This window comes from Lissotriton helveticus, chromosome 8 (genome assembly GCF_964261635.1).
Source record: "Lissotriton helveticus chromosome 8, aLisHel1.1, whole genome shotgun sequence".
NCBI classification, from domain to species: domain Eukaryota; kingdom Metazoa; phylum Chordata; class Amphibia; order Caudata; family Salamandridae; genus Lissotriton; species Lissotriton helveticus.
In genome coordinates this window covers 100,950,193-100,965,956 of record NC_136069.1, presented here as the reverse complement: position 1 = coordinate 100,965,956, position 15,764 = coordinate 100,950,193, and the positions used below count along the sequence as shown (strand labels likewise).

The following is a 15,764-nucleotide window of genomic DNA, read 5'->3' as shown; positions in this document are numbered from 1 at the left end:
AACACAGCCTGCACTCCCAATTATGCCCAATCTACCTGCAAAGCCGGGTCTGTCTGTGGGAGGTGTATCCATTGATTCACCACTTTTAATTGGGCGGCCCAGTAATAAAGTTGGACATCTGTAAGCGATATCCCACCATCATACCAGCTATGCACCAGTTTGGTTTGTGCAATACGTGCCGGCTTATTGCCCATTAGGAGACTGGATACCTGAGCTGCAATGGCTTTGAAATAGGAGGGCGTCACCATGTATGGGGTATTTTCCAAAATGTAAAGGAATCGGGCTAGGGCAATCATTTTAAAAAGGGCTGCTTTCCCCAACAGGCTCAGCGGTAATGTTTCCCAGTGGCGTATATCCCTCTTGAGACGGTCTAATGGGGGTTGTAAAATCGTAGTGTAGAATTCCCGTGGGTCTGCCGTAATGTGGACTCCTAAATACTTAAACGTGTTGTCGACTATTTTAAGCGGGCAATTTTCGGGTAGCCGCGGAGGTGGGCTGTGCAATGTGTACAAAAGAGACTTGAACCAGTTGAGGGTGTAACCTGATGCCCAACCATATGCTGTACATATGTCCAACAGACTAATTATGGAACGTCTGAATTGGGACAAATATAACAAAATATCATCTGCATAGAGGGAGATACGTTCTTCCCATGTATCCGTCCATCTAAAACCTCTTATCACCGGGTCCCACCGTATCCATATTGCCAAAAGTTCCTGTACCAGTGCAAATAGTAAGGGCGACAAAGGGCAGCCTTGACGCATACCTCTTGCCAGGGGGAATTCTTCAGAGATGTGACCATTTGCAGTGACATGCGCCATCGGTTTGGTATAGAGCAATTGAACCCAGGAACAGAATTTCCGCCCAAAACCCAAGCGACGGAGTACCGCAAAAAGGAACGGCCAATGTATCATGTCGAATGCCATATGTGCATCTAAAGATAGGACCACTGCTGGCTCCTGTACATATACCGAGCATGCAATTACCCCGTGTAACCTTCGTAGGTTGAGGGCTGTACTCCTGCCAGGCATAAAGCCCGACTGGTCCGGGTTTATTAGCTTTGTGAGATGTGGCGTGAGTCTGAGCGCTAGCACCTTCGCAAGGATTTTAGCCTCTGCATTTATGAGGGAAATAGGCCGAGGTGCAGTCGTCCGCAGACTTTCCTGGCTTTCTGATTGCCACTATGGTGGCAGTTCGTTGGTCCAGTGGAAGTTTTCCCTTCTTCTGACTTTCAGTGTACATCTATAACAGATGTGGCGTCACAGTGACAGACCTCTTTTTATAAAGTTCAATAGGGATACCATTGGGACCCATCGCCTTTCCCGACTGAAGCGCCCCAATGGCTGCCTTCACTTCCTCTGTGAGATCCGCCTCTAATCCCTTCGTTTCATCAGGCGTCATTGAGGGCATATCCAGGTCTTTAATGTATGTTAATGCTTCGTCAACATCCATTTCTGAGTTCGACGAATATACGGCCTGGAAGCTGGCACAGTTTTTGATAGGATTTTGATATTATACATGACTTTAGATTCTAACTCTTTTATCTGTTTTTGCATTGCTGTGCTCAGTGCACTACAGTGTCATATATTACACTTTAGATATTACAACAACTTTCTCATCATTTGTTTGTAATCTATTGACCTAGTGTTTAATTTCTAGTTCTTTAAGATTTCTACCACAACCACTAGCTACATCTATTTGTTGAAAGTTTCTACTTTTTTATGTATATAAAAATGGGTTTATGCATTAATAAACTGTCCATCAGTATTAACTTGTTAAGTTTAAAGATGAACATTTAGTTCATCACAGTTTTATCCGTATGGTGGTTTCATTCTGAATCTTCTAATAAATCAGGATTCTAAACGTCTCAATTTCAATGCCTCTTGTTCATGGGTACTACGGCAATCCCAGGGTATTTCATTCCTATCCAACTGTACCCTTGGTGCGTGTTCATGTGTTTTGTTATTGCATAGTTCATGTTTTTATTTTGTACAGCTCGAATATGCACCAATATTCTCTTCCTCAATAGCATATAGTGCTGCCTATATATTTAAATCCACACCGACCTTCAATCATATAGACCACATAGTTGGTTTCACATGTGATCTTTTAGATGGTAAATTTTTTGTCTTATAGTCATAGATTTAGAGAGTTTCTGCCTATGCGACATGCCTTGCATTTTTCACAATTCCGAATCTCCTTTTGATGTTTTGCCAACCATGATTCCGCTTTGGTTTTTACAAAATGACTTTGGGCTTATTTATTTTTCAATGAGGAGGCTTAACAATATGATGCCTTAAGCCTTTGACCTAGTTTCTTTACAATGTCTGGATCCTTTTTTAGTATATCCCAATACTTCTGATGGGCATGATTTGATGGTTCTTCTTACTGTAACCAAGAACTATTCTTATTTTTTGCTCATCTTTTCCAGATGTTTTGTCTATTTTTAAATTTACCAGTGTTAGTGCTCCGGAGATGCATTCTGGTAATTTCTTTCCTTCTTGTATATCCGATGCTTTATATCCTCTTTATAATAAATTCCATTCTGTTTCTTTTATTTTCATTCCCAGTTCCTTCTCAACTGAGCCATTTTGTTTCATTCAGAGTAATTTCCATTATTGAATACTCCACTTCAACAACTTGGGATGGAAGCTAGAGCTGTGTGATATGCTATCAGTCACCATCTGTTTCCAATGTACAGTAGCTTAAATCAGATTTTTTTCAATATAAATTCACATATAGAAACTGTACTGTAGTTGTGCTTGTGTTATATGTGAAAGTTAACCCTAGTTCTGGTTCAATTTATTAAATTATTCCCTGAATTCCTTATTTGTGCCATTCCAAATTACAAAGAGGTCATCTATGAATCTTAGCCACAGCCTGATTTTGTCTGTGTAATGTTCATTCCCTTCCCTCCAAACCACGGTTTTCTCCCACCATCCATGGTGAAATCTACATAACGTGGAAACCCCCATAGCTGTCCCACAGATCTGAGAATACATCCGACGGTCAAATAAGATGTTTTTCTGAAGACATATCTATAATTTCCATCAACATCTGTGAATGCGTGAAATTCTTAACCATTCTTTGGGCTAAGAATTATTTCACTGCCCCCAACCCTACTTTATAGCTGATGGAAGTAAAGTGTGACACTACATGGATTGTCACCAAGTGAAACCCATCCTGCCATCCTGTATCTGCAAGAATTCACAAAAAACATCCTGTGTCTTATATAGAAGCTTAATGACGTTACTAGAGGGGCTAGGAAACAATCTATATAGGTGGCTATGTTTTCATATAGATTTCCACAGCTGGATATTATTGGTCTTCCTGGTGGGCTGCTTAGGGTTTATAAATATAACGCTGGAGAATGTGTCTGTCAAATCACTATGCTTACTGTGAAATGTATGGATCTATTTGTTTACTGTGGGATGAACAGGGTTTCAATTAAGGGCCTGTTAGATGGGCAATATTTTGAATCGTTAATAAAAAAAAGAAATGACAAGTGTCAAAAACTACTTTAGACTGAAATTTCCATGAATAGTGATTGGGCAGGTCATTGCTACTAGGAAGAAAGTTTCCAGCGTCAGGGGTTAAATAGGGCAACTGTGCATCTGCTGAAGGGAGTTATCAGGAGGAACGTTAGCACAAATTTCACGGAGGAACAATAAACAGTGTGAGGAAAGAAGTAAAATAAACCCTTGAGAAAATGTACCATAAATAAGGACTTAAACAAGGCCGGTCAGGGAGAGAACAAGTTGGATAGTACAGCCACAAAATCCTTTACAGTTGTCGATACTATGCCCCGTGGGGCAAGAAACAGTGTGAGGTATAGAGGAATCAGATAAGTGGGACTGAATGGGGTTGAGACCTTGCACCTCGCTGCTGAACAAACTTGTTCCATGACCCACATATATTGATGTTTGACATTGCTTGGCAGCCAAAGTAACATCTGTAATGTCAGTGGGCAAAGAGGAAGACCCTAGTTAACAATGCATAATCTATGCATGAGGCTGTAGTGCTTTTAAATACAGATGAAAGACCTGGGTGAATACAGGACCTTGGGGAGGTGGGGGAAGATGGGCCCAAAAGCACAGTTCATCAAATCAGAACACCAAATTTCAAATACCAAACAGCAATTTGAAAAACAAGCTATACCAGAATCCTTTCAAATACAAAAATAAGAAATGAGTGCACACATTTTTGTAAGGAAGCAAGTACCTGGATCGATGAAGTGGTGGAAGCAGTCCAGTATGCCGTTGCTTAGGGTATATCGAATAGATCCAATCTCACAAGGCAAGAAGCGTTGCTCACAGTGTGGAGGTAGCTCACCATGGCTCAAAATATTAATAAAGTAAAAAGTGCCCCAAGGAAAATCTAAAAGAAGATACAACAAAAATGCAAAGTCAAACATTCGTCCATACTGGGGTTAATATTTATAAGACACCGCTAGCTCAACAATTTCTTCTGCTCAAAATTAACCAGACAGGAGATATCTAGCCCTACCTTTATGATAGTGCCAACCTATGACTATAGAAGACCAGAACAACAAGTTACTTACCTTCAGTAACGCTTTTTCTGGTGGATACAGTATCTGCCCGTAGATTACTCACCTTTTGAATTACCCCTGCACCAGCATTCCACTGACATTCTTTTCCTAGCTCTCCCACGTCGACGAGGACGTCATAATAGCACAGCTCCGCTCACCACACCGTATGACATCACCGGAGCCATAAGAAGACCTAGTCGGGTCTGCTGACGTCCGTTCCATCCTTTTTTCTGAGCCTCTGAGGCAATGGGGCGGACCGACAAAATGTTAACAAGTATACACAGTGTATATACTATATATATACAAATACATATAGTATAAACAGAAAGGAAAAGGCAATAAACAAAGCACTTCCTAGCAGCAAACTGTATGCATGAAAATGACATTAAAAATAACCATGTCGCGAAGGAGGAGCTACGCTACGATCCAGGATGGCCGCATAGGCTCCCGGCTCCGCCGACCTCCGCCGGCAGCTAGTATATCCTGTCTTTTATCCTTCGTATATGCCGGACTCCCGCACGTATGAAGTGCTCCTAACCCCAGCGGTGCAAACCCGGACCCTCCAACTTACCGGGTGACGAAGTTACGTCGAATTTACTTTTCGGCCTGTTCCAGGGCTTCCGCCGGGACCTCGATTTCTGGCCCATCCGGGCTGGAAGTGAACAACATCGGCTGTGGGACCGGGGTTCCGTCCGGTCTTCCGATCTTGGTGCGCTCCCTTTCGTTCCAGTTGGCAACCGAGTGATCGGCTTCATCCAAGGACATGGCGCAGTGACGCTCTTGATATCGGTGACCACGGTCGGGGGTCCTATACCCGGAGACCCTACTGGTGGGCCGGGGTTGACGGGCTGGCCCCCGCGAGTGGCGAAACACTGTCTCTGCCTGTTGTGTGAGCGCCAGCTGCTGTCTTCGGCTCTGTGTGTGCCTGGTTCCTGGACGGCGTTTCAGGGGCCCAAATCCTGCCTCGTCTCTTTCTGGAGGGGATGGGGGGGGGGGACGGACGGCACGCCATCGCTGAGATCTGTAATGGCCGCCATAGGGGCGCTCCACTCTCACTTCGCTGTCCTGTGCCATCGGATGTCTGTAACGCTGGACAATGTACACTTGAGACCGGACGAGGATGTTCAGTTGTGTTCTCAGCACTCCTTGGTCCCCGTGGCTTGTTCTCTGTGCCATTTGGAGGTCCCTGGGCGGAGGCCTGATTTAGCGACTTTTGATGACTCTGGCCCCGTAGATGGTGCACCTGTGTTCGTCGTTGGCTTCCCCGGCTCCATTCCTGTTCGACGTATTATCGTTGCTCAAGGTTTTTACCGCCAAAGACAGCTCCTCAGTGACTGTGGAAGAGGTTTGCCTTCCTTCTTCATCCTCCATTGTCGACTTTTCGGATGCCGCCATCTTGTCTCCTCTTCTCGATCCGTCGCCATTGTTTTGAACTGTCTTCGATGCTTCGCTTTCTTCGCGATTGCTGTGGCTTGGGCAATATGGGCCTTCGTGAAGAATCGGACTGGTCAGGGTTGACTGACTTTAGGGGTTGCCTGTCTTACGTTATTGATGCCGGATATGTCCCGTGTATATTATAGGGAGTCGGGTGGTTTTTCTGTTGGAGTCCTCCCCATGCACGTGTTCAGTTCTTGCCTTTAATAGTTGACATTGTACTTTGGGGGGGTTGCTGCTGGCGGGGGGGGTAAAGGGGTCCGGGAGTGTGTTTATTGCTCTCCTCCTCCGCTTTTCTTTTCTCCCTTTCCTTGGGGTAGTTTCTGGGCGACAGGCACGATGTTAGTGGGGGAGGCCGTAGCCATTACAGTGGTGTAGGGTGGCGGTTGTTGGGAGGGGTTTGTTATTTTAGTTTGTTTTGTTCTATGGTCCTTGTCTTTGTCCTTTCTTCTTCCCTTCAGGGGGGGTTTTTTCCTTTCTTCAGTAGGGTCGGCTGTCTTTCTCTATTTTATTTCCTCCACTATCTGGCGTCTCCACTTGCCTATACCTTCCTGTTTCTGGAGGGTGGGTTCTCGGGATGGTGCTCTAGCTAAATCGCTTGCTATCAAATTGACTTTCGCTCCTTGTCTGCCTCGGCGGGCGTAGTGGGTCCCTGGCTATATTGCTCATTACCTGGTCCTGATTGTGTTGCGGGGTACGTCCCCCCCATCTCATTTAATTTATGTGGTGTGCCGCCATTGATAGCGCAGCCCCTACTGCCTTTTATAACTATAAAATGAAACCCGGGATATCCTTGCTACGTGGCTCATACAATCGCATGCCGTGCCTGTCTCGTTGCTATTGCTCGATCGTATGTCGATGCTTACTTCCTGAATCGATTTTCCGAGTTTGCGACCGGCCCCTGTGGTTGTAGGCCTGCGCATGTAATGCTTTGCATATTTCAATAAAGGTTTCCAAAAAAAAAAAAAAAATAACCATGTCAGACAGTTATAACTTTTTCAGTATAAACAGGAGAACAATGGGGAGGTGGGGTGGGTCAGTGAGGAATCTACAGGCAGAACTGTATCCCCCCAAAAAAGCGTTACCAAAGGGAAGTAACTTGCTCTTCTGATGGATACATCTGCCTGTGGATTCCTCACCTTTTTAATTGATTTCCCAAGCCGTACCTCTCCCGAAGACAGTGTCCACCTGACTATACCAAAAAATCTTGCAGAACAGAGCATGCAAAATGGCAGTCCCTCCTAACCTCAGAATCCAAGCAGTAATGCTTTGCAAACATGTGGAGGGAAGTTGCCGCCTTACACAACAGGGACACCTCTAGCCAAGCAGAAGAGGAGGACTTCGCTCTGGTGGAATGAGCTTGAATACCTTCAGGTGGCTCCTTGGCCATGGCATAGCAGATCTTGATACACAAGATGATCCACAAGGAGAGTGTTCGTTTGTGGACAGCTTTTCCTTTCATTCGTCCAATGTAGCCCACAAAGAGCTGATCATCCAGCCTTAGATCCATGGTCCTGTCCAGGTAAACGCTGACAGCTCTCTTAGGGTCCACTCGATGAAGTTTCTCCTTCTCCTTGGAAGGGTGAGGGGGAAGATAGAAGGTAGGAAATGTAATAGACTGTCCTAAGTGGAAAGGAGTAACCACCTTAGGCAGGAAAGCAGCCCTGGTCCTTAGAGCCATCTTTTCAGCATGAATGGGTAAAAACAGGGGTTTTGAAGTAAGAGCCTGAAGCTCACTTACCCTCCTGTCCGAGGTAATAGCAATTAAAAAGACAGTCTTGAAAGAAAGAAGCTTCAATGGGCAACTATGAAGAGGCTCAAAAGGAGACCCCATAAGAAATGTATGAATTAGATTGAAATCCAACAGGCATAATGAAGGGAGTGGGAGGAAACCTATTGGTTAGGCCCTTAATGAACCAGACAATAACATAACGATAAGGGACTTAAAGACGGCTGATCTGGTAAACAGAGAAAATCCGTAAAAGCCAACAAATCTCTTAACTGTAGCCACAGCACAAATGGGCCTTCAAAGGATCAATCGACTTCTCCACACCATTTCACAAATTTAGACTACCTAGATGAATAAATAGATTTGGCGGAGTGTCTCCTGGATGACAAAATAACATCCACCACATCTGGTAGGAGAGAAAGAACTCTGGTTGCCCCGTTTAATCTCCAGGCATGATGGTGCAGGCTCTGGAGGTGGGGGTGTAGAACCTGCCCCTCCGACCAGGAGAGGTCTGCCCTGAGAGGGAGACTGAGCGTGCGACCAGAGGTGAAGTAGATCTGTGTACCACACCCTTCTTGTCCAATCCGGGGCAATCAAAATGACTTGGGATCGGTCTTGGCAAAACTCCCTTGGAACTTGAGGAATTTTGAAACGCGTCCCCCAACGCCCCCTGCATCGGATACTGAAGGCTGCAGAATAACAGACAGTGCGCGTTCTCCCAAGTGGCAAAAAAGTCCACCAGAGGAAACCCCCACATCTTGAAGATGTGATGGACCACCTCTGGATGAAGACGCCCCTCGTGAGCAGCCGAGTAATGCTGACAGACTATCCGCACATACATTCAGCACCCCGGCCAGATTTGCAAACACACAAATTTGATGGCCCTGAGCCCAGGACCAGAGTCACAGAGCCTTTCTGCAGAGACAATATGACCATACCCATCCCTGCTTGTTTATGTACCACTAGGGAGGGAGGGAGGGAAGGAGGGAGGGGAGGGAGGGAGGGAGGGAGGGAAGGCAGGAAGGAAGGGAGGGAGGGAAGGAAGGCAGGAAGGCCGTGAGAGCCAAACGTATTGCCTGCAATACCAAAAGGTTGATGTGAAGCAACCTCTCCTCTGGATACCAAAGACCTTTAATGTCCAGATCCCCCAGATTAGCACCCCACCCTAGAGTGGAGGCATCCGTGATCACCGTGGCCACCGGTGGAGGAGGCTGAAAGGGCTTTCCTCGAGACAGGTTGCCCTACACATTCCAAGACCGTTCAGCTACAGTGTCTCTGGAAATTCTGATCTTCGCCCCAAGATCGCTATTGTGCGGATTCCACTGCCTGCGAAGGCAACACTGGAGTGCCCTCATGTGCCTGTGTGCATGGTTGACCAACAGTATGCAGGAAGCGAACAGACCAGGCAGGCCTAGGAACTTCAGGATTGGAACAACCGCTCCATCGTGAAATAAAGGAATCATCTCCTGAATGTTAAGAATCCTCTGCGAAGGCGGGAAAGCTCGACACACAGTAGTGTCCAGTACTGCCCCTATGAACAGGCTGCGCTGAGAAGGCACCATGTGAGACTTGGGTACATTTATAGAGAAACCCAAGTTGAACAACAACTGCGTTGTTGCATGCAAGTGGGGCAACACCATCTCTGGAGACTTGGCTTTTAGCAGCTGGTTGTCCAGATTAGGGAAAACAGGAACCCCTGACTGAGATGTGCTGCCGCCATCACCTTTGTGCAGACCCTTGGTTCTGAAGTTAGACTGAACGGAAGGACCGCAAACTGGTAGTGTTGTGGCCCTACCATAAACCAGAGATACTTCAGATGCTGCTTCAGGATGGGAAGATAAAAATACGCATCCTGCAAATCAATCAACATCAAGTTTTCCTGTTCCAGCGCCATGAGAACCTGAGCCAAGGTCAACATTTTGATTTTTTTCCTGCCCGAGGTAAAAATTCAAAACCCTGAGGTCAGGGATCAGCCTCAATCGGCCATCCTTTTTGGGAATCGGGAAATAATGGGAGTAACATCCATGACCCCTTTCATGCTCTGGAACCACCTCTATCGCCCCTTTCTGCAAAAAAACTCGAACCTCCTGTTTTAAGAGCAGTAAATGGTCCTCTGAACACCAATCCTGGTGAGGAAGGTAAGGAGGTGGAAACTCTAGAAAAGGGAGGGCGTACCGATTTACCCCAATCTGATGTAACCGATTTCCAATCTTGTAGAAAATGGGACACCCGATCACCTACAGGATCAGCATGCTCCAAAAGGGGGGGGACGAGGGGGGGGTCTAGAGCTGCTTTCCCATGGTACCAGTGGGGAGTGGAGGGGTGTGGGAAAAGGAGGAGGAGGAAAACTACGGCCGAGAGGCTCCTCGAAAACTGCCTCTATTTTTTCCCCTGTACGACCTGTTCAGCGTTTTCTGCTGTTACAAAGGCTGCTGGCGGCCGCGAAAGGAAGCCGCCTTCCTAAAACCTAGATACCTCTTGTAGCCATAGCCCCTAGGCTGAGACTGCAGGCCCAAAGATCTTGCTGTAGCCCTATTGTCTCTAAAACGCTGCAAAGCAAAGTCCGCTTTGGTACCAAACAATTTAGAGCCATCGAAAGGCAGATTCAGTAGAGTAGCCTGCACATCTGACAAAAAACCTGAAGATCTGAGCCAGGCATGTCTTCTTATAGCAACTGTAGAACCCATTACCGGGGCAACAGAGTCTGCAGTGTCCAAACCTGACTGATCGACCTGATGGGCAGCTGCTTGTGAATCTGAAAGTGCCTAGATTAAATGAAATTTATCATCCTTAGGAAGTTTAGGGTCCAATTCCTTTACAGAGTCCATAAGGGCATAATGTACCAAGCAAGCAAGCAGCGTTTGTAGACTTCAGCGCCATACTTGCTGAGGAAAACACATGTTTGGCCGACTGTTCTAACTTTTTTGAATCTCTATCCCCCAGGGTGGTAGGAAAGGACCAGACGACTACTTTGAGCAAGAAGCTTGAACCACCAAGCTTTCTGTAGATAAGTGGGCAGAAAGAAAAGCTGGATCACCAGGAGCAGGTCTATATCTCCTTGCCACTGATCTGGAAACTGCAGGAGCAGACATGGGCTTCTGCCACACTTGCATAACTGGCACCATCAAAGCCTCACTGAAAGGCAATAGAGGTTCATTAGAAAAAGAAGCAGAATCAAGCACTTCAGTCAGAATATTTGACTTTACTTCAGCTGAAGGTACAACAACTCAGCAGCTTTCTTGATCACCAAATGATGAGGGCAACATCCTGAGTGGAAAGAGCATCCGGGGAAGTGTCTAAGCCACTAGCCTCATGTAGACCTTCGAAATAGTCTACAAAGCGAGAATCTCCCCTTCCTCTTGCTCCTGCCGGTACTCCTATTCTTCTAGCAACCTTTGTGCTTCTCTCCTATAACGCTGCTTCTGGATCTGTGTCGGCAGAACCAGCCGCGGCTCTGGTGACAACGGCACCGAAGGAGTACCTTCAGAAACAGGCAGCAGCTATCTAATCTGGAATGGCTCCCGTTCAACATAAGCGGGTGACTGACATATCTGAGTCGAAAACCTTGGCGCCGGAAACTGCCAAGATGGAGCCTTTGGCATAAAAAGCACAAACAGTGCCTGTGCATACTGCTGGGGGATGCCCAAGTAAAAGGCAATCTGTCCCATGGGGCCAGAAGGTGCACCAGGAGGGTAGAATGCCCTGGAAAATATGGCAAACATCCCATTCAGGAAATGCGAGGTATTCGCTCCTGGCCCGGGGAAAGGAGGGTAAGGATCCAAACCTTTTTGTTCTGGAACCATCCTAGGCCGTACAGGAGGTGAGGGAGCCTGTGACATTGGCGCCCACATAGGCGAAGCTGCAGAACAGGAGAAGACTCTCTGGGAGCTGGAGAATTCCTGGGCGTCAGAACTTTGGGGCGAAGAGCCTCTGGACGCTGGGGAATCCCTCAGAGCCGGTGAGCGGACCAGAGTCGCCTGCAGAGAAGGAGAATGAAATGGAGAGACAGTCTTTTTCTCAGCGCCGATGAACAGGAGAGGCTGATATCGAAGCCTTGCCCTTCTAAGAACGACATTGTGAACCATGTCTCCTCTTCGACTTCTTATGCTTCTTTGACTTCAAAGTATGCGAGGTCTACGACTTCGAGCGCTTACGGCCCCTCTTCTCCTTTTTCGACATTGCCATGAAGAGTTTGTCTTCACGTTCCTTCAGAGCCTTTGGGTTTATCTTCCAACAGCACAAACACCCTTCGACATCTCGGTCTGAAGTGAGACACCAAAGACAGTCGTCGTGAGGGTCTGTCAGACATATGGCACCCAAACTCCCTGCAGGACTTGAAACCAGACTTCTTCAAAGTAGCCATTTTTACAGAAACACAAAGAAGATGGGAGAAACAAAGTAATCCGAGAGAAATGGAGAGTCATAGAAAAAAGGCGGTACGAGTCGACGGCGCAGAAAAAAGGGAACTAACCTCAGCACGCTGACGAGATCTTATGGCTCCGGTGACGTCATACATTGTGGCGAGCGGATCCGTGCTATGACATCTTAGTCGACGTGGGAGAGCTAGGAAAAGAATTTCCATGGAATGCATAACTCAAAAGGTGAGGAATCCACAGGCAGATGTATCCATAAGAATACATCAGATACTTGTTACTGGTGAAGCAAACCGATCTAGTCTTGGCAAGCTGGTGCCTTAGATCTCAGGACAATTACATGAATGCAATACAAAAAACTCAATTTTATACAACAGTATGGGTGTTTCTTAGCAGGCAGGAGTACTTAGTACAGGTTTGGAATCCCTTTAGTTTAATACACTGAACAGTAAAACACAATTGTTAAAATGCCAAATTAAAAGGTATTAATGGCTGTTACTGTAACTTAAAGGCAGTTCAAACACGGAATGACAAAACACTAAGAGAAAAGGCTGGAAAAAAGGCATTAGCATAGTACTGTCTTTTGCAACCAGCCCCAGCAATACACTAGATGTTTAAATATATATATATATATATATATATATATATATATATATATATATTTTTAAATGCACCCACAATCCTTACCAATGCAGTGCCAACCAACACAACGGTTTCTCCTTCAAAGTGAAACTGAAGGACATACACGCAAGTATTAAAAAAAAGTTATATATTTTTTTGATTTTGCAAAAAATGAATACTACATGCAACAACATTCTTCAATGTACATGCCACAGTTTAAAATCGTATTAGCTCAGATTCTCAACACATAACAGAAGAGAAAGGCTACTAGTTGGATGGAGGGGGTCAGGGAGATATCCAATAGATGTAGGGCATTGCTCTTATGGCAGAGATGTGCAAAGCCATGAAGCAGGTCTGACGGGATCTGTGAGGGGCAGTGGAAGGGGGGCTCGGCCTTTGGTTGCATCCTGCTCAAGGGTAGGTAAATATTCACTTAGGGGTTTCCAAAAATCCACAGGGCGTGATGTCGGGGTTGGAGAGTTGTATAGTCCGCACTGATCTTATCGCATCATCTATTTGAGCCATGCATTAGAAAAGAGGGATGTGGTATTGTCCCAGTGTATAGCGATCTCCTGTTTCGCCAACAGCAGGACCATTGAAAAAAACCAGCAAGCCGGTCAGAGAAGATTTGCGGTATGTCCCATGAGTGCCATTACTGTTTCTGGTTGTAATGCGATGGCGGTCATTTTGTTGAGATGTGAATATACAGAGAGCCAGTATATGGAAATGGTAGGACAGGTCAATGTAAGATGTGCAAAGTCTCCTGCAGGAGCCTGACATTTGGGGCAATAATCGGTTATATTGGCATCGTACTTTTAGTCTTCCAACAGGGTGATGTAAGCTCGATGTAGGAACTTGAACTGCAATTGTTTGTGTCTATGGTTAAGCGAGGTTTCTGAATTTGCGCACAGCAGTATGACCACATTTTGTCTGTCACAGGAACGCCAAGGTTGCGTTCAAATGCTTCCCGTACTCGGACAGTTGTGTCTTGCATGCATGGTAGAGTCTGGATATCAGATGAGTGCCATCTGCGTCTGTTACTACAAGAGTTAATAGTGGAAACTCATTTGGTGCGAGGGAGTATCTAGGTAGCTGGGACCGGAGGGTAACACAATCTATGGAATACAAATCGATGTATATAGGGCACAAAGTGGAACCTAGGATCATCTGCTAGCTGCAGAGCATGGCCATTAGGAAATGAGTCCCCTGTGGTGTGGATGTTATAAAGTAATAGTGTGCGTTGCATGAGCAGTTGGCTCATAAGGGGGAGACATGGACTGTTTTTCAGTGGGAGAGCTGGGGACTAGAGGAGGAGTAGAGGGGGCTGCCGCCCAGCCTACAGCGAAATGCGCGCCAGGCCCTGCAAGTTATGGATACTGTCACAATATACTCAGTCTCTAGAGGCATGCCTTTAGGTAGTATAAAGGAGCATGGGATACCCCCGTAGTTCTAGTTCAGGTTTCAAATATGGGAAGGATGAGTCTGGATGGTACCAGCGTTGCGTAGAATGGCACTGTGCCACTTAATATAGCTAGAGGCCGGCCTCCCCGTGCGCATGGCAATGTTAAAGTATCCGAGCGCACACTGGTTCAGAAGCCGGACAACATCAGGCGGAGGAGGTGACAACGCAGGGTTCTGGGGGAAAAAAAGTTGGAGGTGTAGTGGAATATTGAGGAAGAGGTATAGGAACCGGGGGAGCACCACCATTTTGATGATAGCTATCCAACCTGCCACTGAGAGCGGCAATTTAATCCAGCTCTCACTAGAGCCAGCCCATAATGGAGTTGCAGTATCCATATGTAGCTGAATGCCTAGGTACCTGGTCTGACTTTCCGACCATCTAAGACAGGCCCGGTCAGAACTGGTGGGCAGTAATTTTAAGTAGGAACGACTCTGACCTGGCCCAATTAATCCGTAGTCCTGAAAGATTGCCAAATCGAGCCAACTCTTAGATCAAAGGGGGAGGTTGTCCACAGGGCATCTAAGAAATAAAGGTATATCGTCGGCATACCGATAGGACTAGAGGTCCGTTCTCGAGTTGGAGCTGTGGATGAAGGTGCCTAGAGTGCATGTGATGCACCAGAGGGTCCATTGCAATAATAACAAGTAGAGGTTATAATGGGCAGGCCTGCCTAGTCCCTCAGATGATAGGGAAGGGTTCTGTTAATGATCCATTAATGTGTGTGCACGCTAGGAAAGGATGGGGGTTGGGGGGGTTTAGGGGGTGGGATCCCAAGCTTCTTCCGAGCTGCTGTCATGAAAGACCATTCAAGTGAGTCAAATGCCTTCTCTGCATCAAGAACGGCCAATGCTGCAGGTATTGTTGGCAATGTTCTGGTAGGAACAGCAAATAGTGTTCAGTGGTTGAGCGAGGTTTATCTGTGCCATACAAAGCCAGATTGCACTGATGAAGGGAATTTGCCATTAGGAGGGCCAGTCAAGTTGCCAGGGCCTTAGCAATTATTTTATTTTCATGGATAAGGAGAAATAATGTCCTGTACGACGCACATAGTGTGGGGTCCTTACCTGCTTTTAATGATAGGTTAAGCCCGACGATCTGTTTCGCCGAACACTTGGTACCGTGAGTTCATAAACTGGGCCACCAGGGCCAACCCAGTGACTTCTTGTAATATCAGATTGCTTGTGTTTCTTCTTGAATTTTGTCTTATGCAGTTGGGTACAACTAGTACTACATACTCTCTATGAGGTGCTTTTTGCCTTCCAGGTAGGCTTCCACACACCTAGTTCACATTCCTAGACCACACACCTAGATCTAATTCCTCACCAATTTAACCTCTATTTTGGGCAGGTTTAGTCAGCTGGTACACTATGCGCGTCATAACGCGCCTTTCAGATACCAAGTAGGCCGCTGACCACATAGTTTCATTGCCGTATAGAATCGAATAGATCTTTGCCTAGTTGTTCCAAAAAAGACACCATTACCTAGGTTGTCTCGCTTAATAGTATTACTGTTAACAAAGGTTACTCCGAGCCTTATGCTCGTTTGCTATATAGCCCACTACGTTCAACATTGGGACTGCTAATATAGTAATTCTAC

The 15,764-nt window shown here is 46.2% G+C and overlaps 1 protein-coding gene across 1 annotated transcript in view; it reads right to left on the bottom strand.

The window, feature by feature from the left end:
* MAEL (maelstrom spermatogenic transposon silencer) overlaps nt 1-15,764 on the bottom strand; it is a 1,192,885-nt gene that overhangs the window by 751,756 nt on the left and 425,365 nt on the right. The window contains exon 4 of the mRNA XM_078656687.1: nt 4,222-4,377. Within this exon, the coding sequence (XP_078512813.1) occupies nt 4,222-4,377 (156 nt within the window). The remainder of the gene's footprint in view (nt 1-4,221; nt 4,378-15,764) is intronic.